Here is a 24336-nt window from a genome sequence, read left to right as displayed (position 1 = left end):
TAAAATGTGGATCCACCTACATAAAAATGGCTGTATCATAGATTAGTAATTGTATGACTGGAGAAAACAATTTCTAAAGTATCTGTGCCAATGCAGGAATATTTCAGAATAAAGGAGCAAACTAAAAGTGACAGGTGCCCCACCTCCTTTATTCGATATCCTGCCTCTTGTAGGATTCCTGCCCCCTCAAAGTGCTATTTCGCCACCCTAAACATTGTTTTTGGGGTGGGTTGTGATCCATTTGGATGCTTGTCCTGTTGCCCATGACCCCATGGATTGTGTTTCAAGTCATCGTCCCCATATGACCCCAAAACCTTAGGAGCTCCAGTCACGCCCAACCAATAAACACAAAGAACACAAAAGTGCAATCAGCATTTCTGTTTGAGAAATATTGTTGATAAGTTCTAATATTTGCTGTTGCTGATACAAGAGGCAGGCAAGTCTGATCTTAAATGGTGTAATCAGACCCACAATGCAGCACTCCAAAATATCACATTTGTGGGGAATCCTAAACCTGTCCTAAAAGGAGGCAGGACTTCTAGTGAAAATGGGGCAAGCCACATCTCACAAGTCACTTTTCGTTTGACAAATGGTAGTATTCTTCTTCTTCTTCTTTTATATGCTGCCCTACACACGCAGGTCTCAGGGTGGTTCCCCTGGTCTTACAGCTATAACTATTTAACATTTTCTTCACCTAATGCGTACTGTAATCTCCTTTTTCTGTAGTCCTACACTCACCATGGCACATAGGAATCTCACTGGGAGCTGTAACGTCAACTGTGGCTGCAAAATCCATGAATATGAACCCGTGTGTGGGTCAGATGGAATCACATATTTCAACCCTTGTCTGGCTGGTTGCGTCAGCAGTGGAAATCATAGCACAGGGGTAAGGATATCCACAAGTACACAAACTCTGCTTCTCATGCCATGCAGAAAAACACTTAAGCAAGTAAGGTCATTACCCCTTTCTTCCATTTTCAATGCTACCCATCCCAAACCACTCACTCACGAGACAGGCATTAGCTCAACAGCAGAGCACATGCTTTTCTGGCAGAAAGTCCCAGATTAAACCCCTGGTATATGCTGAAACCCCAAAGAGCCACTGCTAGTCAGTCCAGACACTACTAATCTAGATAGACCAATGATCTGACTTGACATAAGGCAAGTTCCTAAAGATACTGACATATAGCTTAACAGAAAATGACAGTTGCTCCTCTACTGAATGAGATCCCCAACCTTAAGCATGGAAAAATATCTTCGACTGAAATAGACCTTCTTCTTCAGACGTAATATTCAGCTTACAAGATTTGCAAAACCTTTTTGTGCTTTCACAGCCAAGGAGGGCTTCTGTTCTTCAAATGATCTAACCTCAGGCATTCTTTAAATCCAATTGCTATTATAGTCTTTCTGCCTTAAGATCCTGTTCTTCTAAAAGGGGAGGGTCTCCTTCCTTCCATAACTAACTGAAGATGTGTTAGTGCTCTTTTTAGAACACACAGAAAGGGTGGGTGTTTCCACTCAGGGAGGCAGTACATTTGGATTTTGCGAGCTATACTGATTAAACGCCTACCAGCAAATCTTTTTCAGGGAAGCTGCTAGCCTGCCCCACACTAGCCAATCAGTAGCTGTAACTCAGTCATCTCCAAACCTGGTTTCTCCTAGATGTTACTGGGCTACAACCCCCATCATTCCCAGCTCACATGGTCAATGGCCAGGGATGGTGGGGGTTGTAGTCCCAACAACATCTGGGGGTAAGCAAGGTTGGAGAAGGTTGTAGTAGCTAAATGGTTGTGTAATCTGCTACTCCCCCCCCAGTTGCTCAATGCTATATCCTTGTTTGCCTATCCTACTCAGTTGTCCAGCTCTACTCCTGGCCTGATTTCCCACTTGTGCTGCCCAGCTCTAATATTACAAAACTCTACTTTGTCCTAACCTCTCCTGCCAGACCCACCATAGTGTGTTTAAAGAACTAACTTCTTTTGCCTTTATTTCTGCACTGACTTCTCTTAGACTCTAAAGTCTTTAGCAGCTCATTACTTCTAGCCCAGTATTTCCCCAACTTTTCCCCTCATGGAGCTCTTCAAAAATGTTGAGGGTCTTGAAGGACCGACCACTCAATGGTTTTTCTGCTTGTTGTGGCAATTGTAATGGGCTGTGCTGGATGCTGCCTGCATTTTTATTGCTCCTTTTATTTCTTGGATTTTATTTTATTGCATTACAGTTTGAATGCCATATAAGCAATAAGAGCTGTAAAAATAGTTAAAAATCAAAATGAATATTTAATGCAGGCATGCCACAGACCACACAAATGAAGCTTGCTGATCACGTGTGGTCCATAGACCAGTTTGGGAACCTTGTTCTAGCCCACAAGGAACTGCATGATTATATAGGATAGAATTCCAATTTACCTCTGCAAGCACATGTTCCAAACCTGCATTTGTGTAGGTAACAGGTGTGTGCAGGTGTTGTTTTTTAGGAGAGAATAGGGGTGGAAGGTGGGGAGTGTTTTATCATTTGCACTGATTCTTTCCTATAAATACCTGGCCGCTTCCTTAGCGTTGTAAGACAATATAAGATCAATAAGTCACTTTCAGTTTCCCCCTAGCTAGCGCATTGTGCCAATTCAATGGAAGCATAAAATACAAACAAGAAACCTTAGCATTTGATGCTCCTTGTCTTTGATGTTCCACAGATAAGAAATTATACAGAATGTGCCTGTGTCCAAAGCAGACAAGTTATTACACCACCGACAGTTGGACAGCGCAGTCAGCTGAGAGTGGTGATCGTCAAAACATATCTCAATGAGAATGGTTATGCTGTGTCTGGGAAGTGTAATCGAACCTGCAATACACTCATTCCATTCCTCATTTTTCTCTTCATTGTTACGCTCATCACAGCATGTGCCCAGCCATCAGCAATCATAGTAACACTCAGGTGAGAGGTGCCTGAATTATTACAGTTTTATTAGAGGGATAGTATGCTGTTACCAGGTTCTGGGGGGTCTGTGTCATCTTCAACAGGATATGCCTTATCCTCATTTATCTGATAATAGATATCGAGGTGACCCCTTTGATATATTTTAGTTATATGCACCCAGTTCACAGAGGCACTTGAAGATAAAGTGTGAGAGAGGGACACAGTAGGAGTGGGTTATTGCAGATGAAACCACTTATTAAACAATCTAGGAGGGGATTCAGTCAGGAAGAAATGGATCTGCTGCTTTATTTGACCTCACTAGTTCAGAATGTATATGGTGAACTCCTTTTAAAATAATAATTTTAATGGGTTGAAGTGGTGAAGATGATCTGTGATCTTCTCAGCTGGCTTCACACAATACTTCTAAGATGACCTAGGTCCTAGAAGTAGCATGGAAGCTTGGCAGGGGGTTGGACTCGATGGCCCTTGTGGTCTCTTCCAACTCTATGATTCTATGATTCTACTTTTCTTTCTGGATAAAGTCAGTCCATTTATTACATTCATCAAATGATACAATTTAGTAGAAACAGAATAAAAGTCATAAAAGGAATACAGATATCACAGAGGAAACAAAAGTGAGTCCTTTGCTGCCTTTGGCTTCCAAATTCTTGTATGCCCTGAGCTCCCCAAAGTAGGGTGGAGAAGCAGTTTAATGGGGATAGAAAACAAAGCCCAATAAAAGAGTTGATTCAATCAGGATGCAAAACTTTTTAGTTTGCTTCGTCACTTAAATTACTTTATGCCTTTGGATTTGAGTCTATTAACTGCCTTGTTTGCACTTAACTCCGTGAATGCTTTTTTTGTATACTAATAAGTGGACTCTCAACTTATTCTCAATAAGGATTTTATTTTTAATTAAGAGAAATTGAAGGTATTACTAAATATGCCTTGCGGTTTAAGGCTTTAAAATACCATGTGTCTTTTTTAGGTCTGTGGAAGATGGTGAGAGGCCTTTTGCACTTGGGATGCAATTTGTTTTATTAAGAACCCTTGGTAAGTGTAGTCATGTAGGGGTAACTTATTGTTTCAGATCATATTACTTAGGAAAATTATTGCAAAAATACGTAATTGGATGGAGTTAAATTTGAGACACTAGTTTTGGCTTGGAGCCCAGTTGAGTAAGTTGCTTTGCTACATTTGAACCCACTTATTGGTAAATATCATCCACAAGATCTTTTGCCCCTTCTTAAACTTTAGGTATGTGTAGTTCTTTGCAAAGTATTTTGGCCTTTGCAAAGCAAACCGGTTTTATTATGCAATCGTATATTAACTGTTTTAATCTGGGAGTCAATTAATCTTAATCTTCCTGTTTATTTCAGCATACATTCCCACTCCAATTTATTTTGGAGCTGTCATTGACACGACCTGCATGCTGTGGCAACAGGAGTGTGGTGTGCAAGGCTCATGTTGGGAATACGATGTGACGTCGTTTCGTTTCGTCTACTTTGGTCTGGCTGCTGGCCTAAAATGTGTTGGATTCCTGTTCATTTTCCTTGCCTGGTACTCCATTAAATACAAAGAAGAGAAGCTGCAAAGGCAGATGTGGAGGGGCTCATCTATCAACACAGTGAGTGAGGTGGTGGGGAACACCGGAACTCAGCAAAACTATGCACGGACTAGATCCTGCCCCACTTTTAGCTCTCAAGGCGAACATACTGAAGATGCTGGTCCGTCACTAGGGATGCATTACATAGCGCAGACCTATCCTGGCCCCCTTACAGAAGCAATAAATGCCCCAGATGAAAAGGCTTCAGAAGTACCCACTCCTGAGATATAGAGCCCTTTGGTAACCTCAAATTTGGTTTGTTGGTCAGTTTTTAAGTATGGGGCCTTTGGAAACACCCGTGCCTTCTTTTTCTTAACCTGATCTGCAACAGATAACAAACCAACAAAGCTTAATGCACAGAGCCATGACCTATCTGAGGGCTGGAAACCTCAAAACAACCCAGGTAGCTCTTTCTTCCCTTTTTGGGAAGGGAGTTTTAAAACATGTTTGTAAGTATTTCAGCTGTGTCTGTTCAATCCCCAAGTTCCAGGCAAGTGTTAAAAAAGGCAGAACTCAAGATTGACAGAAATGAATATCCAAAGTTACAAAACAAGTAAGGTAATGCATCCACAACTCCTGGACTGGGGAGGAGTAAGTATTTATTTTGACTTCTGTTTCAAAGCACAACTAAAACCAGTCTCAGCTATGCAACTTGGATTGGATAACTTTTTTGTTCTGTGTATCTATTTTCCCTCCAAATTTCTCAAATCATCTGAATTAGAAAAGAGGGCATTTTTGTTATATTTTAAATAAAGAGTACTTGAAACCATAGAACAGTTAAATACACTGGGTATGGTCTGAAATTCTAAGGCATAGTAGTTTGAACCTGTTCAATTCATTTAATTCTAGCATGATGATGTAGTATTTTTTAGTTTAGCGCAGAGAATTATAACCACCAGTAATTTTAGTATTAATCCGTAGTAATATTAAAGCGTTTAAAATATGTGCATAAAGAGCAGCTCGGTATTTGTATATTCTTGCAACAAGGAGATAATCTGCCACAGATACTCTAATACTGCTTTCACCAATTCCACACCCAAGCTATCTTAGAATGAATGGACACACACAAAAAGGATCACCTTTTGGGGTTGTGGCAATTTGAGAAGAATCTCACGTTAATTAAAGCTGGTAGAATTGCACAGTGGTTTGCTTATTTTGTCAAATGAACAGATCGCCATTCACATATCTCATCATGCACTAAGTGTCATTCTGAGTATGTGATAGTGCAATTAAATGCCTGTTTTGCCATGCGGCCTGCTGTAACGCGCACTGAATTCTTTCCAATTCCCCAAGGGTGAATTGTTGGGCAAGTGATGCATGGCTGTAGGACAGCCAGAGCTGATCTCCCCTTGCTGCAGTGTTAGAGGATACATGTGTACATAGGTTCCAAGGTATGGAGAAACAGAGATTTCAAAAGCTACATATAGAATAGTTGTGTGATTCTTCCATCTTACAGTTGGGTGGTTTTTTGTGTGCCAACTAACCAGAGGTAGTCTAGATTAGAGCATTGTCACTAGGACAAGATGCTTAATGCTTTCCCATCTTTACTCAAAGATTACACCCTTCAGCTTCTCTCATGCTGTTCTCCCTCTTGTCTTTTCCTGATAGGTGGGGCAACAGCTTGGAAGGGCAGTGGATTTCTGAGTGGGCATATAGCAAGAAGGAAAAGTTAAGCAGCTGTGCCTGCTCTTCCTCCATTTAACTTGGTGTTGTTTTTTACTTTATATATTTTAAAACTGTTGATGGAAAGAATCACACAGCTAAGTGTTGTATATAGTTTGATCCAAAGTTCCAGGTTTTCTTGTTTTGTTCGATTTAAATTTATCAAATTTCTTTTGTTATGCATTCGTTTTTGTGGGGGTGTAATTCCCAGATAGTCTATGTAGTATATTCCCAGTGAAATGAAAAAGGCTTCTGAGTGTTCGCTGAGATTGTTGTTTATGTCTTGGAAGTACTACAGGCTGTGCTGTGTATTGTATTTGAAGTCATGAAGGATTTCTGTTGTGATGGTTTTCCTTCTTGCAGTTAAAGAGCTATACAGGGAATTCTGTGCATGCAGTGGGATGTCGTCATCCCACTTTGCAGATGCAGTTGTCAGAGGTTCTAGGCGTTTCAAAGAGGAAATATGAAAAGGACAAATGTTTCAGGCCACATTTCTAGCAGAAGAAAGCATTAAGGGAAATACTGTGAGAGAAAGTGAGAAGCATGTGAGGTAATGCGCATATAAATGATGCTAGTGGTTGCTATGGCAGTGTGCATATGCAGTGCGGATCTTCAAAACCCAGTTTGCGTTGATGAACATGTAACGTGGAAGCATAGTTAGTGCTGGCAATGGATTATCAGTGGCACTGTGGTTCTGAAAAGTTGAGAAGGAGGCACTCATGTTCATGAAGCTGGCTCCTGATTTTGTGGTTTGCAGGGAGCCAGAGTTGCATATGAACTAGCAGTAGCCCTAAAAATGCAGGTTTCAAGTCAAAGGGTAAATTGCCCTTCAGTCAGCATTTTCCGTGTGCATGTCTGTGAAGATTCATGCTCAAGAGACCTTCACTGTCACTGTGATTGTTGAAAGCGGTAGCAGGAGGTCTGGTCATACAACTTAATTGCTTAATTGGTTGTCTTTGATGCCACCCCTTTCAGATGTGGAAGAAGGGGGACAACTCTTTTAGGGGAGCAATGTAATACTTCAATTACATTGAGCCCCCCCTCCAACAGTGTTTTAAGTTCTAAATATTTTTATAACATTGTATATAGTGTAAATGGAAGTAGACAGCCATAAATATTAATGTAAATACATGTTTATAGTTGTAGCATTAAGCATATTTATACAAACCTAATATTGCCTCAAATTCTTCTTCTATCTACAATTATCAGTGTTGGTTTTACACCCTTGAAATCTGAAATGTTATCCAAAGTTGCCTCCAACGTACTGCATTAGTCTGAGCTTATTTATTTCAGATCATTGTGTCATTTATGTATTTATAGTGTGCGTTACTACTCTTGTATCCTGCAATACATTGTCATAAAACACAGGGTGTAAGGCCAGGACTTGTTCTAGGAGTGCTGTGACTGAACACTTCCAAAGCTCCCCACCCCCTTTTAGTAGAGAAAATAATGAAAGATGCAACTGGATTACCTTTTGAACTAGATACATACTGCCCTGGTGCTAATGTGATGAAGTAATTCTTTCTCTGGCATGAGAATATTTCATACAAGTTTAAATAGCTGCATGTGCTTGCCTTCTGAAATTCTCATTGTTGTCTACAAAAGTGCACATAATTATTGGTAGGTTGGGCACACACTTCTGCTCCACATGTTGGTTGCTTGCCTGAAGTAGTACAAAATTTAAACCAATATCTTTAGGTACTTTAGGCATGAAGAATTGACTGTTACTCATTCTCTGCTGATCTGAAAATGTAACTTTCAGGAAAAGTATAGTAAAGACACTGTGCTTCAGTTTTGCTAAACAGATGTGATAGGCAAGTTTTCAAGGTTTCTGTGGCAGACATAAATATACACATATATTGGTCACTTGATTGTCCTTCTAAATAGCCCCCACAATCATTTGGTCAGGTTAATACTGAATGAACATGGTGATAGTGTCAGTGGAGACAGACAAACTATGCCTTTTGGCTTCTGAACTTTAAAAAGGTAGTACTCTCCTGCAGAACAGAGCAGTTAGCAAAGCTGTGCAGTAACCACATATGTTTGAGGTTTACTGGAAATATGTAGTAATTCTACCTGAGAGGAAAATTGCAGGGATTAACTTAACTAGAAATACTTCAAAAATATGCAATTTTCAAACGCTGTTAGCTTTTTAAATACTTGGCTACTTCTCTCTCTTCCAGGCAAAAGGGACATTGCCACTGGTTGTAACTTGCATGCAATGGTGTGCCCCTCTCCTCCCCTTGTTTCATTTTTAAATTCTGCAGAGTTTCATCATAAGATGACTACAAACCATGGATTATGATGCTTTAAACCCAAGATTCCTGGCTTAAACTAAATTGTAATGCTAAATCAAAACTCTTTAAAAATGAAACATGGGGAAGGGGCAATGAGCTTCACTTGGACTCATTGAGACCCATTTCCGTAGTGCTAAACCGTGTTCCTGAAAAGAAATATATGGTATTAATCAAGGGAGCAAGCTAGTTAAAAAGATTATACTGCATAAATGGTTTGTTTTTTTAATGTGTCCAACGGGAAAGTGTTTAGCTATTGTGCCTGTGGTAACAAAAATGCAATTTGATGGATACAGTAGGTTTCTTTTTAGTGAAGATTTTTACTAAGATGTCCATGGAACAAATAAGAGTTTTCCAAACCTATGTGCAAGTTCCTGTAAAATAAACATTATGGGCAAAATTTGTTGTAAACATCTCTTTGCAAGTGAACCCCTTGGATACGTCAACATTTTGAAATAAAAATGGCTTCTCAGTGCGTTTTGTTGCCGTACATGCTCAACCTTGAATGTGTGGGTTTGGGGATCTCGGACGCAGGATGGAGCAGTAGGTGGGGGGTGGCTGGCTGGTGCCCACTGAGACTGATGGGGCAGATGGGAGGCACAACATGTGGTGAGCCACAGGTTCCCTACCCCCTTCTCTAGAATGGCAAAGTCTTAGCAATATACAGAATAAGTAGTTAGAGCCTTTATAATAGCTAGAAATTTTTATCACTATTTTTTTTTTGGGGGGGGAGTTCCTCCTCCAGCTCCTTACCACATGGAATTATGTATAATTAATTGTTGTCAAATGAGTAAAGTACAGATGCCACTCCCCACCGCATTGCTTTCATCTGCCCATCTAAATTATAGCTATGTGCTCTCATCTAGTGAAGTTGATTGGTGCAGAAGTCTCCTCTGTAACAGGATGTAAATGTTGTTTTTGGGAATTGTGCTTGTTCAGGAACTGATGCATTACAAAATGTGAAACTCAATTTTAATGAGTTCCCCCCCCCCTTTGCTGAGCCGATTAAACTCCACATAAATTTCTGTCATCAGTAGGTGCAATGTGGAACTGTTACCTAAATGACAAAAAAAACCCCAAAACAAAACACCACCACCCAACCTACTAGTTTATAAAATGCAGAGATCAGGGCCACCAGACTTCATTATGCTGGTGGTTTTGACTAGGAAAGATGCCCACATATTTGCAGAGGCTGTGTGTGTATTGCAGCAGAGCAGGCTGTTCAGTAGTGTGACAGTGACATCCAATGGCTGGTAAGGAACACCAAACAATTTTCTGCCTTCTGAGGCATGTGAAAGAAGTGTCCTATATAGTGGCAGACTTTTCTACCACAATCGAAACTAGTTGTTTTTATCGTTCTATCCAACTAGGATTCTATAGAAGCACTGAATGGTTATTTAAAATGGTTATTTAGAAGTCCCACATAGAATTAACTCAACTCTGCATAAACCTATTAATTTTCAAATTTAAAGATTTTGGTCGGCTATGCTGGGATATAAGCCGGAATCCCAATTCTGAACCCACCTTGTCATCAGTAGATGTTTTCAGAGATTTCATAATACTTTATACTATTACTGTGTAACTATTGCACATAAACATACAGTAAAAGTGTCCAACTCACAACTGAGCATAGTGAGTGGTCTTCACTATTAGCTTACCTCAACACCAATGTAAAGTTTACTTAATACTTTGTCTTCAGTAATTGATGTTTGAAAGTATGGAAACATTTGCTACGTTAGCCTTATGAATTTTTGGTTTCACTCATTTTTTTTTTTTTACTATGAAACAGGTACAGGAACTCTTTATTTCAAGAAATATTGCTTCTAGACTTCACCGAAGTCAGAATTGTTCTATAAAAGTATTGCAGAATATATAATTTTTTTTACAAGAACACAGTTTAAAGTCTAATAATGGACACTCTATATACAAACAGCATCATTCATGCCCATAAATACGTTTGTTCGGTCATTCCGCTCGTGACACACACATGATTAAACACCTAGTTAATGTCAACAACTTTACAGAGTCCATCACAAGCTTTTCCTGAAAATTATTAGAAAGCCTACTGAGCACCAGGAACACGCAATTGTCAATTTTAACCTGTGTTATTTAAAGCAAATAGTTTTAAACCCTATTTCCATTACCACACATAAAGACATGTACTCTCCTATAGATCAAATAACACAGAAATACCACTTTGCTCTATTTTATAATTCAAATGTTGTGGTTCAAAAGAACCTCTAAAAATGTTTGGCAACATCAAGCAACAAACTTATACTCAAGAGTTTGTCTGCAGTTACGTACCTTCCGCGTCTTCTAAATCTATGGCTACCAATTTTTGCATTCAACTGTTTGTTCTAAAGCAGTCCAATCCATTAAGTAACGTGGGTCGTATGGGAGATGGTGCTTTTCCGTCTTTTGGAAGCCACTGGAGAAGCCCTTGTCTATTCCACATGCACCTTGGAGATTTCCTGTGTTTGAGAAGCCTCTGCATTAAGATGTATGGCTATAATCCAGCATTCATATGACTACATAGAGAGAAGGCGTCACAGTTGTGTAGTCTCCCATTGGGATGAGTAAAAATCTGAGTGACTCTCCACAATACCCTTCCTAAAAAATGCTTACTGAACATGCTGGTATGAAACACTGCCAATGGCATATTTGTATAGGCACATTTTTGCATACACCAGTCCCCTTCTTTGGATGAGAGTTCAGTTACAAACAGAGGTAGCTGACCCATGGCCTCCAGATTTGGACTTCACCACACAACATCTCTGACCCTTGGCCATGTTGGCTGGGACTGAAGAGAGTTGGAGTCCAGTAACATATGGCAGACCACAGATTAGCCTCCCCCATTCAAAACTCTAAAACTTATCTGAGTAGTTTCCGAGCACATCAAGGCTTGTCTTTGCCTAATGAAAATTAAGCTTCCTTTCAAGCAAAAGAAATCGAAAATTTGAAAACCTTAATTACTTATTAGTTTCCTTATACATTGAAATCTGAAAATATAACACCTTCTCTATTACATCTTTTGTTAGCTGCTTCTTTCTGAGGAAAAATTACCATAAAATCAATTTGAGCATAGAGGCTTAAAACCAAACATTGCTTTCTGCTCAATGTTCAGATAATTGGTTTTCATAATCCATGCTGCATATTGCTTATGCTACCAACCTACTTTATTTTGTTGCAATTACACACTATTTAGCAAAACTAAGAACATGTACCAGATTAATAAAGGCTATGGCACACAGATTATAAAAGTGCAATATAATTTTACTCTTATCAGTATGAAATTTCAGTGGTTAATTAAAAAAAAACCATGATTCAGGGAGCTTAAGTGGACAGAAACATTCATTTGTGGTGAGCCATTTGCGTAACAAGAAGACAAATGTCTCAAAAGACTAATTTGCAGATGCCTTTATACTGCAGAAAATCAGGGTATCACTGCAATGTGACTTTCTTTTTAACACTGGAACTCTGGCTCCTTCAGTTACACTTTAAGAGTTTGTGTATGTGTATGCAGAGCACATATCAAGGTCTCATTTTGCTAAAAAAAGTTAACAGTAGCAAAATTTGGAATGTCAGTTGTCATAACTACTACTATTTGCCAACTAATTAATAAAGAAGAAAGAATGTGTGGTTTACCACAATCTAATCTGAGGAGAGTGGAGATGAGGCACTGCCTTCTACACTTAGACGCTGTGAAGCATTTGGAAAATGTTCCCTTTTTTTCAATGCCCTCTCAGTTTTATGCTCCATGATGAACTGGTGGATTGCCCCTGCATTCATGGGAAGATAGATTTGCTCTTCAAAAATATCTTCTGCAGAGTCACTGTCTTGGGCTGAGTCTTTCTGAAGAATGTTACTGGGTTGTAAGGTGAAGCTATGGCTAGACTCAAGCTCTGTCAAGTCATTCCCACTGAAATCCGTTTCAATACGAACTGGTTCTTTGGTCTCCAGCCACGCGTCGGCTTGGTGACTATTCCAGTGTGGTAGGTTTGGACTCACGTTTGCAGGAATATCATTGCTTAATTCAGGTTTGCTCTCCTGGCTTAACATAATAGCGCTCAAAGCCAGTGTCCCAAAATCTGTAGGCATAATAGGCTGGGCTTCTTGGGCTGTCAACCAACTTGAACCTTCGTCTGATTCAGCAGAGCTCATATCTAGCAAGGCAAATGGTGTGGATGATTCATCCAAGTACCCACTGGCATAAGTAGCCTGAGTCTTTGCTCTTCCATTTTGCTCAGAGTAACTGTTCAGCAGTGCAAAGATTCTATCTACATCCTTCAAGTAATTTGTCCAGTCGTTAGGACTAAGTCTGTAGTCATTTCTGGCTTCATATAAACTTTCATTCACACTGTACAAATCTTCCAGTCCTTGCCAGTTGACATTTCCCATGAAGATGGGCAACTTAGCCTTCCCATCCATGCCATAACTGTCCTCTGCTAAAAGAGAAGAAATGAAACTGTAATTAGACTAAAGTTCAGTATTGATTGTGTTTGCTACCACTGTCCTGACTCAGTTCAGTAGCTCCTTTTTTTCATAACTGCAGCATGTCGATTGGTTATGGAAAAAGATAAAGATCACACATTTTTTCTTTTAAAGAAAGTGTGGGGACACCCACAGTGAAACACCCCATATTTTACTTATAGATGGGGAAAAGGCACTTTGATCCAAGTAGCAATAATAGAGAAAAGGAGTCAGAAGCAGCCCACAATCAAAGCAGGAGTGGTATTCAACTAAGTTCTATGGACAGCAGACCCACTGAAATTAATGAATTTAAGTTAGTTGTGTTTACTATCTTCAATGGGTCTACTCTGAGTAGGACCAGCATTGAATACCATCCAATGTGTGCATATGGGATCAATGAACCTTGCTTGTTTTCCAACTCTATCAATAATAATAAAGTAATGAAGTAAAATACTTATGACGACATTGTGGTTCCAATAAGATGCTTCATGACCTACTACTGTTTCTAAACTGTTGTGCATAGCCAAGTTACTGTACATTTTCATCTTTAAAAAGATGGCAACGATGTGGTATCAGAAAAGGGGGGTGCTATAATGCAATATAAGAAAACACTGGTGCTTCTAGTATATCACAAGTAAGCCTGTGGATTTAGACAGTAGAAATATTACTGAGAACACTTCATTGAGGATACCCAGGGAATCAACATACACATAACAAAAGGGAAACAAATGTTTGTCCTATACAATAGTGGCAAAGTCAACTACAGAATTATGAGGGCTATGCAGCCAATGAGAGGCTACTGAAGAACAAGAGTAAGGTATCCATGCACCAAAGGTCTCTTCTGTTGCCATCTTTTACTCTACCCAGGTAAATAAACAATTATTCAAGTTTACTGATTCAAAACAAATGTAATAAGGCCCAATGTCTTCCTGAAGTTTTTCTAACAGTCTTGAGTATTCTCAGGGTTCCTCATCTCTGAAGATTCACTCAAGTACATATTACCCAACAGGTCTTCTAGCCAGGCTCTGATTATGTCCAAATCTCCATGGCTTCAACAATGCTACGGTATGAGGTGCTTTCAGACTACATACGTGACAATGCAACTTTTCACTTGGGTTACAGATTCAGGAAATGCAAAAGCACATTTTTCGTATCACTTGTGAAAATGCCCTAAGTGTCTGAACATCCTGATCAAGGTCCAAATCTTGAAAGCCAGTACCTACATACTCATAACTTTACAAAATATCAATTCATAAGGGGAGTTAAAAGTCAACAATTATGCAATTGTATAGGATATGAGATGCAGAGCTGAAGTATTTTTAATTGCCGTATCAGCTTCGTTGCTGCTGACGATAGCAAGAAGATAAGTGTATTTATAATGAAACATTCTGAAAAGACCAAAATAACAACAACAAAAATGCTTCCATCATTGAAAAATGCATCAGAAATGGGAACCTCAAGAAAGAATGGCAAGTAGAAGCAAAAAGTAACTGGCATAATCAAAAGAGATAAAATATTGACCCAATGTATTTGGACCATCTTCATGGAAATTTAGAGAAACAAATATCCAACATTTAGATGTGCTGTTTCTTCTTTTCTTACCCTATGATATCCAAAACTTGTTGGATCAATAAACATCGCTTTTGAATCCCACTTTGCTTTTTCTATTCTACTTCCAGTTCAGTCATTATAAACAATCAAGATTTGAATGGCATAGATTTTTAAAAAGTGACAAAAGATTTGAATGAACTCCCCTTTGTATAAACCGAATGGCTTGAGAGGGAGCAAGATTGCACCCACTGGTTGTGCCCTTGGTGTCCATGTGTTCAGCGTTCATGCACAAGGCTGATGGCAGGGGAAATATTCTGGTGGTCACTGACCTTCAGACCACTCTGGGGGTGTCCCCAAGTAAGTGTGCCAGGCAGCAGTGAGGGGTTCCTTTTTACTTTTATATATATATTTATACTCAAGCGCCGTATTCTTGGGACAGAAGTGGTGAGTGACTGTATGCAATTTGCTTAATGGTGTAAAGTGATGCCAGCAACTGCTGCCATTCCTGGCGGCCCCAGCTTTTGCCTGACCATGTCGACTCTGGGCCTGACACTTATGTATAGGTGAGACTCCTTGTCCCAAGGTTCTTAATTGCATGAATACGCCTTCTGCAGATATGTCTGCACATGCATGAAATGCCTTCCATACGTTTGCTAAATATGTAGATGTTGTGGGACCAGTGGGTGCAGTCTCATTCCCCCCATGTGCATCAATGAACACGAGCGATGCTATTGTCACATGAAACAACATACAGTACTTCCAGAGAACTATGCCGTGCCTTCCACTCACCCCCAGCCCCCCATACAAGGATGATGAGTGAATTTCCTAAAGCAGGACTAATGTAAAATGAGCTGCATGAAGTCTCAGTGTGAGCAAAGTTAAATGTACAGTGGAAGATGTAAAAACCAGTGGCCAGGTGCAGAACATCATTAGCGCTTGCATGCAGCAAAAGCTACGCAATGTGCGGGATACAGGCATTAGTCGAAATGGACCAGGTCATGCAATTATTTGGAAAGAAGCTGCTGAGGAGAATAATAAAGTGTGGATACCTGTGTGGATCATAGCTTCCTCCATCTTTATTTCCTGATATAGGAAAATACAAGAGTAACTTTTGTTAGTGTTTAGATTTGGTAAAAATCATTCATAATGTAGCTTTCCATGCACAGCATCTACCTCCTAAAAAGAAATTTATCGTGTTATAATTAGGTAAAGCGACAGTCCGACAAAGATACCTGGTAGGGAGTGTACTAAATAAATCAAAAAATAGAAAAAGTGATACAATTGTAAGAAAAGGGAAATGTTACATATTATTATTATTATTATTTTATTAATTAAATTTTTATATCGCCATTCTTCTGAAGATAAAAGGGCGGTTCACAACAACAAAAATACAAAATGAGAACACAAAATGCATAATAAAGCAGTAACAAAGCAATAACCCACTCCCACAAACACATTTAAAAGGCCATAGAATTTTAATCAGCCAAAGGCCTGGTTATAGAGAAACGTTCCACAAATGGGAAGCCACCAAAGAAAAAACCCATTCTCACGTTGCCATCCTCCAGACCTCTTGTGGAGGAGGCACACAAAGAAGTGTCTCAGGTGATAATTGCAGAGTCCGGGTGGGTTCATATGGAGAGAGGCAGTCCTTGAGGTATTGCGATCCTGAGCCATTTAATGATTTATACTTCAAAACCAACATTTGGAAAGTAATTAGCAGCCAGTGCAGTCAGGTCAGGATTGGTGCAATATGTTCAAACTGTCTTCCCCCGATGAGCAACCTAGCTGCTGAATTCTGTACCATCTGAAGTGTCAGAACTGTCTTCAGAGGCAGCCCTGCGTATAATGTGTTGCAATAACCTAACCTAGAGGTTACCAGTGCATAGACGACATAAGCGATCCCTGTCCAGACAGGGGCACAGCTGAGCTGACGGAAGGCATTCTGTGCCACTGAGGCCACCTGAGCCTCAAAGTGACAGCAAAGGATCCAGGAGTACCCCCAAGCTACATACCTGCTCATTCAGAGGGAGTGTAACCCCATTAAGAGCAGGCAACCTCTCATCCACCCAGTCTAGAAAACTGCCCACTTAACAGTGCCTTAGTAACTGGACTGAGCATCAGTTGGCTCTCATCCAGTCCACCACTGAGGCAAGACAACGGTCCAACACATCCACTGGCCTTACCTGCAGATGTAAAGGAGAAGTAGAGCTGTGTGTCATTGGGATATTGCTGACAACATACTCCAAAACTCCAGATAACCGCACTCAGCTGTTTCATGTAGATGTTAAACAGCATAGAGGATTAAACTGAACCCTGAAGAACTGCATATTGGTAACAGGAATTATTATTATTTTTGCAAAATTTTAGAGAAAGATTCCCCTGGAACACGGCCCACAACCCCTAATCACTTTACAGGCTTCAGATTACAGAAGAGTAATATAATTCCTTATTTTTCCAGGGAAAATGGAGAGCTAAACACAGGGGACACAGCTATGTACTTTCTCAGTGGGGTTTGATGCCCCTTGGTGGGCCCAATCCCAGGACAAATTCTCATTTGTTCTATTGGCAACCCAATATAAGTATTGGACAAGTAGATATAAAAGCAGATGGTGACCTCAGGCCTTCTCCCAGGCCCAAGGGAATAATACCTGGTGAAGAGAGGGCTGTAAGATTGGTTTCTACTAATATTTTGAGTGACAACGGAGAAGATGCATAAAATGAACACACACACACCCTTTAAGGACTCAAAACTTCATGTCCTAATAGAGCAGTTCATTGGTAAAGTGAAAAGAAGAATCTGAGCACAAGGCTGCATAGAATAAACCTTTCCAGATGTGTTTTGGAGGGCAAGTGGAGTTATTCAGAGAAGAGGGAGTAAGTTTGCAATGTTCAAAGGCAATGCCTTCTTCATTATTGCTTCACATTTCCCAGCTGACTCCTTGCATTGAAGGGGCAGGGGAGATGTCAGGCTAACAAAAAGAAGAAATCATGTATACATGCAGCATGGTAAATAATGCAATTAACTCTGCCTGCTTTTGTAATTATTATGCAGTTTTCCTGTAATATCTGTGTACAGCGAGGTGTCATATATTCTTCAGCTGCAAATCACGTCTAAATGGCTAAACATATTGTAAATACCCCATTCTGATTATGCTTAAAATCATTATTTCTCTAGGTGTTTCACAGACCACTTTAACCATTCCTTGTAGTCATTAAGGGTGCAGGGACAGAAACAACATTAACAACCCAGAGTTAAGCATCATTTGTTATTACCTGTGTCAAGCCCCTTGGGTCTTGGATTGCACTGCTTATAACCTTGACAACTTCGTAGCTCCATTAGCTGTATGTGTAGCTGGTTCAAGGTGCCTCTTTCTACAGTGTGTACTGTATTTGTCAGCTAGACACGGGTGGGAGGGGAAAGGGGGGAAAGAAATGTTATGAGTGTCTGCAACTGCAAAGGGTGCAATACTCAAATGACTGAAGTCTATACGCTTACATGTAAGCCAAGCTTTCGGGAACCACCATAGCTCAGTAGTAAAAGCATGCAGCTTTGCACGTGCAGCAGGTCCCAGATTCAAACCCCAGCATCTCTAGGTAGGGCTGGGAGAGTTTCATTTTCCCATGAAACATCCCAAAGTAATTAACAATAAAAACAATTTTTCATCCACTACAGATGGAAACTGGGATAAGGATCTCCACTTAAAAGGCTTGTTGAGAATTGAAGGCCTTTAAAGAGGTGTCAAAAAGACAACAAAGATGGAGCTTAAATGAAGCGTAATGGGAGGGGCAGACATTAAACACACATTTACCTGGTAGGGGTCTGTGTTCATGTCAAAATACTCCAGGAATCCTGTAGCAAACTCACAGAAGAGGAAGTTATGTGTTTCATTTAATGTTCGTAAGCACCAGTAAGTGTTATTGTTTGAGCTTGTACAAGCACAAAATGATCCCACTGTTGGGGAAAGGGGGAAAAAACTTAATCAGTATTAAGGAAGCACATATTCAATCCAGGAAAGGCAATTAGCCGTGACCAGAGGAGGAATGACTGCTGGGAGGAGCAGAGAGAGAAGAAAACCCAACCAGATGCCTTCGTCTGCCCCAGCTGCAACAAAACACATCTCTCCCGTATTGGTCTCTACAGCCACAGCAGGTGCTGCAACTTTCCAACAGCTTGACTTCAGCCCCAAAGGCGCACTGCTCCATTGTCTCCCGAGACAGATGGATGACAACAACAAAATTATGCATAGTGCAAGGTGCATGCCATCTCTCTGGATGCAGTCTTCCATGCGTTAAAGGAAAATGGTTTGCGTGTTCAGACCCAGAGACTTCCCCCCTAAATAAGCACACATTTGACTCAAATTTTAGTTTGGTTTTTGGCAGAATTTAGGCCACAACTTTATTGATTACAGAAAGTGAGCGGTTGCATAGGCTCTGGTTCGACTAGCTCCCTGCACCCTTGCAGGTAGCACTGACCCAGAGCTCTATCATAGGTCAGCCAAGGGTGAACACCTGAGGTAGGTGGAAAGCCCAGGAACAGACTATGTTCACTCCCCAGATGCTCCCCTGGACTCAGGCACGGGCACAACCCCCTCTCGGGGGTTGACCAAACCAAGTTGAGTCCCTGGATTCCTTTAACGGAATACCCTTCACATAGGGATGGCGAGACCGTTCTCCCATCCCTATCCGCAGCCTTACAAGTTGTGACGATTTGCTACGCAGCAGGCAAAACCCAAATGGCAACAGCCAATCAGCCAAGTGGGGAAAATTCATGCTGTGCCCCTGTCCCAACGACAGACAACACACGAATGCATAGCAAGCTCAATCGCAAAATGCCCTAAATAGGGAGAGGTGGGCAGGTGTTCTGATGCACGAGCTGAAAGAGGGTCACGTGCATAGGTATATATAGGTCCCTCAATCCGTTTAGACTGCTCCCCATTGGCCAGATTAAACCCAGCAACGAGGGATCTACCAATCAGGTGTTGTGGCTGTCCAATATACCCACCCACAACCAGGAGGTCAGTCTCCAGGTTTCACTGCAACACGTGCCCTCTTTTAGGGAGGACGCACTTTAGGAAACATGACTGCATCCAGCACCTGGAGGTGCACACATATAGTGCTGTATTTCAGCACCTCATGTGCCCTGGGTAGGCAATGGTAATTCCGACAGCACTGCTCATCTCTGTGGGAGGCACAGAGCCCAAGCATCTCCCACTTAACTTTTAAACTTTACAGCACCAACCATCTGCTTCATAGGGAGCATCTTTGCACTGCTGCTGCCGCACACAAGATCTCTGGTTCAGGACCATTAATTTTAAATTCATTTTCACAATTTTCTTTAAAAACAACAACAACAACTGCATCACACAACCATAAATGTAAGTTCTGAAGTTCAAGGTTTGAAAAAATGCTTTTTGCGCAAGAAAAAAGAAGACGACAGAATGTCTCTGCAGTTTACAGGTGACCCCATACACATTAAGCATTTTTTAAGGGCCACTGGTTTAAGGAGAATGGGAGAAACACTATGCTTAAATATCTCCCATTAAAATCAAAGGGACTAAAAAGTGCTTCATTGGATCACATCTTTTAACCCTGAATAAAAAATGGCGGTTAGAAAATATCCCACATTTACAGTAATTAAAAAACTTATTTTCATGAATTATATGCTCTTTCATAAATATTCAGGATTCTGGAATAAATAATCGCTTAAGTGATCCTGGCCCTCCAATAAAAAACTTATTTTAACAATAAGAAATGTTGGCTGTATGTAACACAGTGAACAACCCAGTTATACACGTGTTTACGGTTGATGGTGGGAAGGCAACACTGACACCGACACAAACATTAAATTGTATCCAGTGAAGTCAATCTCTTAGTGCAAGGACCTACGCCTATGCAATGGGACTTCCTTTCCCCCAGAAGAGAGGTGGGGCAGGACATGGTGGTGTGTGGAGAGAGGAAGTGCCACTGCAGAGCAGGTGGAAGTCTTGTGTTAACAGGATGTTTTTCATTGGATACAGCCCAAAATCTTACTCTTGAATATTTACAACCTCAAAGGCAATGCTTTCTTTAGAGGAAATTGCCACTATAATCTATTGCCCCTGTGGAAGATTTTAGATCAAAGCACACTCCATTTTATGCTTTCAGTTTAAGAATATGGTTTCCATTCTTCACCAGTTGGAGACTTGCCTCTTCTCTTCTTCCTCCACACCCCCAACCTGGTGTTGCTTCTCCTTTTTAATATTGCTCTCTCTTTATCTATACATGTGTGGGAAGACCATGTACTTGAAGACTACGGCTGCAATTCCATGCACAATTATTTGGGAACAAGCACCACTGTCCTCAGTGGGACTTCTGAGTAAGTTAGCAGAGAATTGGTCTGGATACACCTAGAACCATTCAGGAATGATTCTACTGGGCAGGTACATAATGTGTGAACAGGTCAAATTAAGGAATGCAAACAGGTAAAGTAAACAACTTAAAAGAGGAGTAAGCCATCAGTGGGCCCAATGAATGATTCAGATGAGACAGAAAGTGGTATCTCCAGGACACCAGAATCCTATAGTAACAACAACTATTGTGCATGCTCTGTGGTCCCATAACCTCATTAGAAATTTGAATGTGCCTGTATTCCAATTTCTATTTCATTTTTGGCATTAATTTAAGGAAAAAACCCTTTAAAAATATTAAACTCGTTAAAATCCAGTTTGAAATACAATTTAAATTCAATTCCAGTTGTATTTAAAATAAATAATTCAAAAAAACACAAAAGTATATATAAATCTCCCAAGGCTGCAAGAGATCACACCGACCCCGAACCCCAGAAACGAAAGTGGTTCTCACAGTTCCAGAATGGTGCAGTCTGCCAATGGTTGTTATCATGCGTAAAACAAGTGAGTCCAGGAAGGCTGCATTCGTCTCCTTTCTTCTGGCGCTTTTTCCCTTTCCTTTCTTTCCTTCTCCTCCGGTTCTCTTTGAAGAGCTGAAGTTTACCATCTACCTCTTGGGCAGCTTCCCTAGTCAGATTCAAGAATATTTCATAAACCAAGGCTTAATCCTAACAGTTTTCATCAAGCCCCTACAATAGACTGGAGTTCTCATATAAGCAAATCAACATGCTTAGCAGCTGGAGGGAAGAAGTGGATTGTTTCAGGACTGATTTTAAAGGTCACCTCCCAACTGTGCTTGCTGCCGAAATCCTCTTCCCTGAGCTGTGACTCATATGGCAGAGAGTAATGCTTAAACGTTTTTGCTACATGCACTAATTTACATGCAGATGGCCCACACCAGAGTTATTTGTATCGGGGCTGTGCAAAGCGGGAGTTTATATGGTCAAGAAATTACATATCTGTACCATATGGCTAAAAATAACTTTGACAAGGCTATCTTATAGCCAAACAGCCAATGACGTACACAAATATAAGTAATATTAACAAACAATAATACATAGCTTCTAAGAAAGAAAGAAAGAAAGAAAGAAAGAAAGAAAGAAAGAAAGAGGGGCTTACTTGAATGGATGAAGGTGACTTGTCTTAAGCTTTTCTTGACCTTTAACCCCCTTTTCCTTATTGTAATAGCTGTAACGAAATGTTATGACAAAATGAGGCTTCGTGGAAAACCAGCACTTAAAAATGGGAGTGTGGCTATTAGTTTCATTCCTTAAATATTTGTACAGAGATTGCACCACTAGCTTTTAAATAAATATAACTCTTGGTAAAAATGTTCAAACTCTTTATATCTTTATATATAATGTAAAAGATTTCAGTATATTCTTTACCCAAAGGCCATGAAACAATCAATTTTAACCTTAACCAAATGAAATACTCAGATACTATATAGTCCAAAATTTTGCTTCAAAAACTCCAGTAGGGTCACTTATTTAAAATTTATTTCAGAAACGCAAATTACTGTTCTATGTGGCACTCCATAGAAGCAGCATTTCAAGAAGAACCAGATGAAAACACACCTGAAGTTTGGCCAAAATGTATGACTGCTGTCTTTATGCTTTATCCCATTATAACCAGAAAACCAAACCTTGGGAGTTATTATCTGTTCCCCCATGTACATTGATTTTCCACCTGGAATTATGCAGATGAGAAAAAGAAATGCCCTTACCTTTTTTTGCTACAGTCACAGTCCTCAGGTTTTCGTCTTTTTAGATGTCCTCTCACTTCTCTTAAATTCTTAATTTTATCTTGGAGAGCCTCAATCTGCAAAGTTAGTTGCAGGTTTAATAAGAATTTCATTCAATACTTATCAGTGCAGCAAAACATTGCTACTAACAGACACTGAGTATTGCCAATGGTCATAATACTATTTTTCTATTCATCATTTGATAAATCTCACACATTGCATCAACAATGATAGCCGCTTTTTACCACTTGGTGAACTGACACCAAGAAATTATTATTTGTTCAAGTCCACATAGTGATATTATTCAAATATCATACTGAACTTAGTTTTTATTCAAATATCATACTGAACTTAGTTTTCTGTGCCCAAGTCAGCCTCACACACATTCCTCTCCCCATCCCCTGAAGGAGTCACAAAGCTTGCTGCTGAGCACAAACCTAGAATTGTGGCTCATTTTAACTGTGGTTTAGATACATGAGCCAGAATCAGATACCATGGTTTAAAGATGGCTTGTTTCCCTAAACCAGGGGGAGTCAACATGCTGCTTTCCATAATTTGTTGGCTCACTCCTCCCATCAGTCCCGGCCAGCATGGCTAATGGTCAGGGATGATGGGAGTTGTAATCCAACATCTGGAAGGCATCACACTAGCTATTTCTGCCTTAAAACCATAGTTGAGACTAATCACAGTTTGTCCAGGTTCACATTAACCATGGTTATTTGAAAACAGAAGCAATTGCTTCTGATTTTCTCATGGTTGCCGGCCACGGGGGGAAGTTCTCAGAAGAGCAAGGCTCATTCATGTAATGCTAAACTGTGGTTTAGCACTAAACTGTGGTTTAGCATTATATCCAAGCACAGCCACCCCATGTTTATGGCCAAGCAGAGATCTGAACCTAAATCACCCAGTTCTGATTGCGATCCTTCACTCACTGGTACATTTTGTGAGATTTGCATTTTGGTAAGATACCAGCATAGGCGGTTAATAAAGGAAAATGACTTCAAACCTCTTTGTCAATGTAGGCTTTGTGGTCTTTCCAGGCTCTGGCTGACTGGTATAGTTCCCTCTCACAGTGAATAGAGTCATTCGGAAGAATAAAACACCTTTAAGTGGAAAAATGGATAAAAGAAAATAGGGGTGATGTGTGGGGGAGAGAGATCTTGGCTACATGCAGCCTAAATCCTCTGAATCCACAGAGTAACAAAAACACTATAAATTACTTTTACAGGGGTACCTCAGGTTAAGTACTTAATTTGTTCTGGAGGTCTGTACTTAACCTGAAACTGTTCTTAACCTGAAGCACCACTTTAGCTAATGGGGCCTCCTGCTGCCACTGCGCTGCCGGAGCACAATTTCTGTTCTCATCCTGAACCAAAGTTCTTAACCTGAGGTAATATTTCTGGGTTAGTGGAGTCTGTAACCTGAAGCGTACATAACCTGAAGCGTATGTATCCCGAGGTACCACTGTACTATGGTAGTTCCAGCATCTCATAACAATCAAAGTGGGCAAGTACTTGCTCTGCTTCCTCCCTAGGGCAGAAGGACACAGCTTGGTTTGAACCTCCTCAGTGGCTACAGGCACATTATGGAACAGCTTCCCCTGTGAAGTGTAGCTGGCTCCTTCCTTCCTGGCTTTGTTTGCCAGTTGCTAAAGACCTTTTTATTCCTGCAGGTTTTATTGAGAAGTTTGTAGGGTGGCAACAGGTC

General features: G+C 40.4%; 2 protein-coding genes across 11 annotated transcripts in view; one reads left to right on the top strand and one right to left on the bottom strand.

The window, feature by feature from the left end:
- Positions 1-8953, top strand: part of SLCO5A1 (solute carrier organic anion transporter family member 5A1) — a 61110-nt gene extending 52157 nt beyond the window's left edge. For all 4 annotated transcript variants that reach the window (XM_079983075.1, XM_079983076.1, XM_079983078.1 and 1 more), the window contains 4 exons: positions 727-886; positions 2693-2934; positions 3905-3969; positions 4296-8953. In XM_079983075.1, the coding sequence (XP_079839201.1) occupies positions 727-886; positions 2693-2934; positions 3905-3969; positions 4296-4753 (925 nt within the window). In that variant the 3' untranslated portion in view covers positions 4754-8953. The remainder of the gene's footprint in view (positions 1-726; positions 887-2692; positions 2935-3904; positions 3970-4295) is intronic.
- Positions 8954-10264: 1311 nt separating this feature from the next.
- SULF1 (sulfatase 1) overlaps positions 10265-24336 on the bottom strand; it is a 100405-nt gene continuing 86333 nt past the window's right edge. For 4 of the 7 annotated variants that reach the window (XM_079983060.1, XM_079983062.1, XM_079983061.1 and 1 more), the window contains 7 exons: positions 23636-23732; positions 22612-22706; positions 22005-22073; positions 21340-21512; positions 18309-18451; positions 17773-17896; positions 10265-12923 (listed from right to left, as the gene is read on the bottom strand). In XM_079983060.1, coding sequence (XP_079839186.1) covers positions 12130-12923; positions 17773-17896; positions 18309-18451; positions 21340-21512; positions 22005-22073; positions 22612-22706; positions 23636-23732 — 1495 coding nt within the window. In that variant the 3' untranslated portion in view covers positions 10265-12129. Of the gene's footprint in view, positions 12924-15548; positions 15583-17772; positions 17897-18308; positions 18452-21339; positions 21513-22004; positions 22074-22611; positions 22707-23635; positions 23733-24336 lie in introns of all 7 variants that reach the window. The other 3 variants (XM_079983063.1, XM_079983066.1, XM_079983065.1) reach the window with 3 other exon arrangements.

Source organism: Podarcis cretensis (genome assembly GCF_951804945.1).
Source record: "Podarcis cretensis genome assembly, chromosome: 7".
Classification (NCBI taxonomy): Eukaryota; Metazoa; Chordata; class Lepidosauria; order Squamata; family Lacertidae; genus Podarcis; species Podarcis cretensis.
This window is presented reverse-complemented; position numbering and strand designations above follow the sequence as displayed.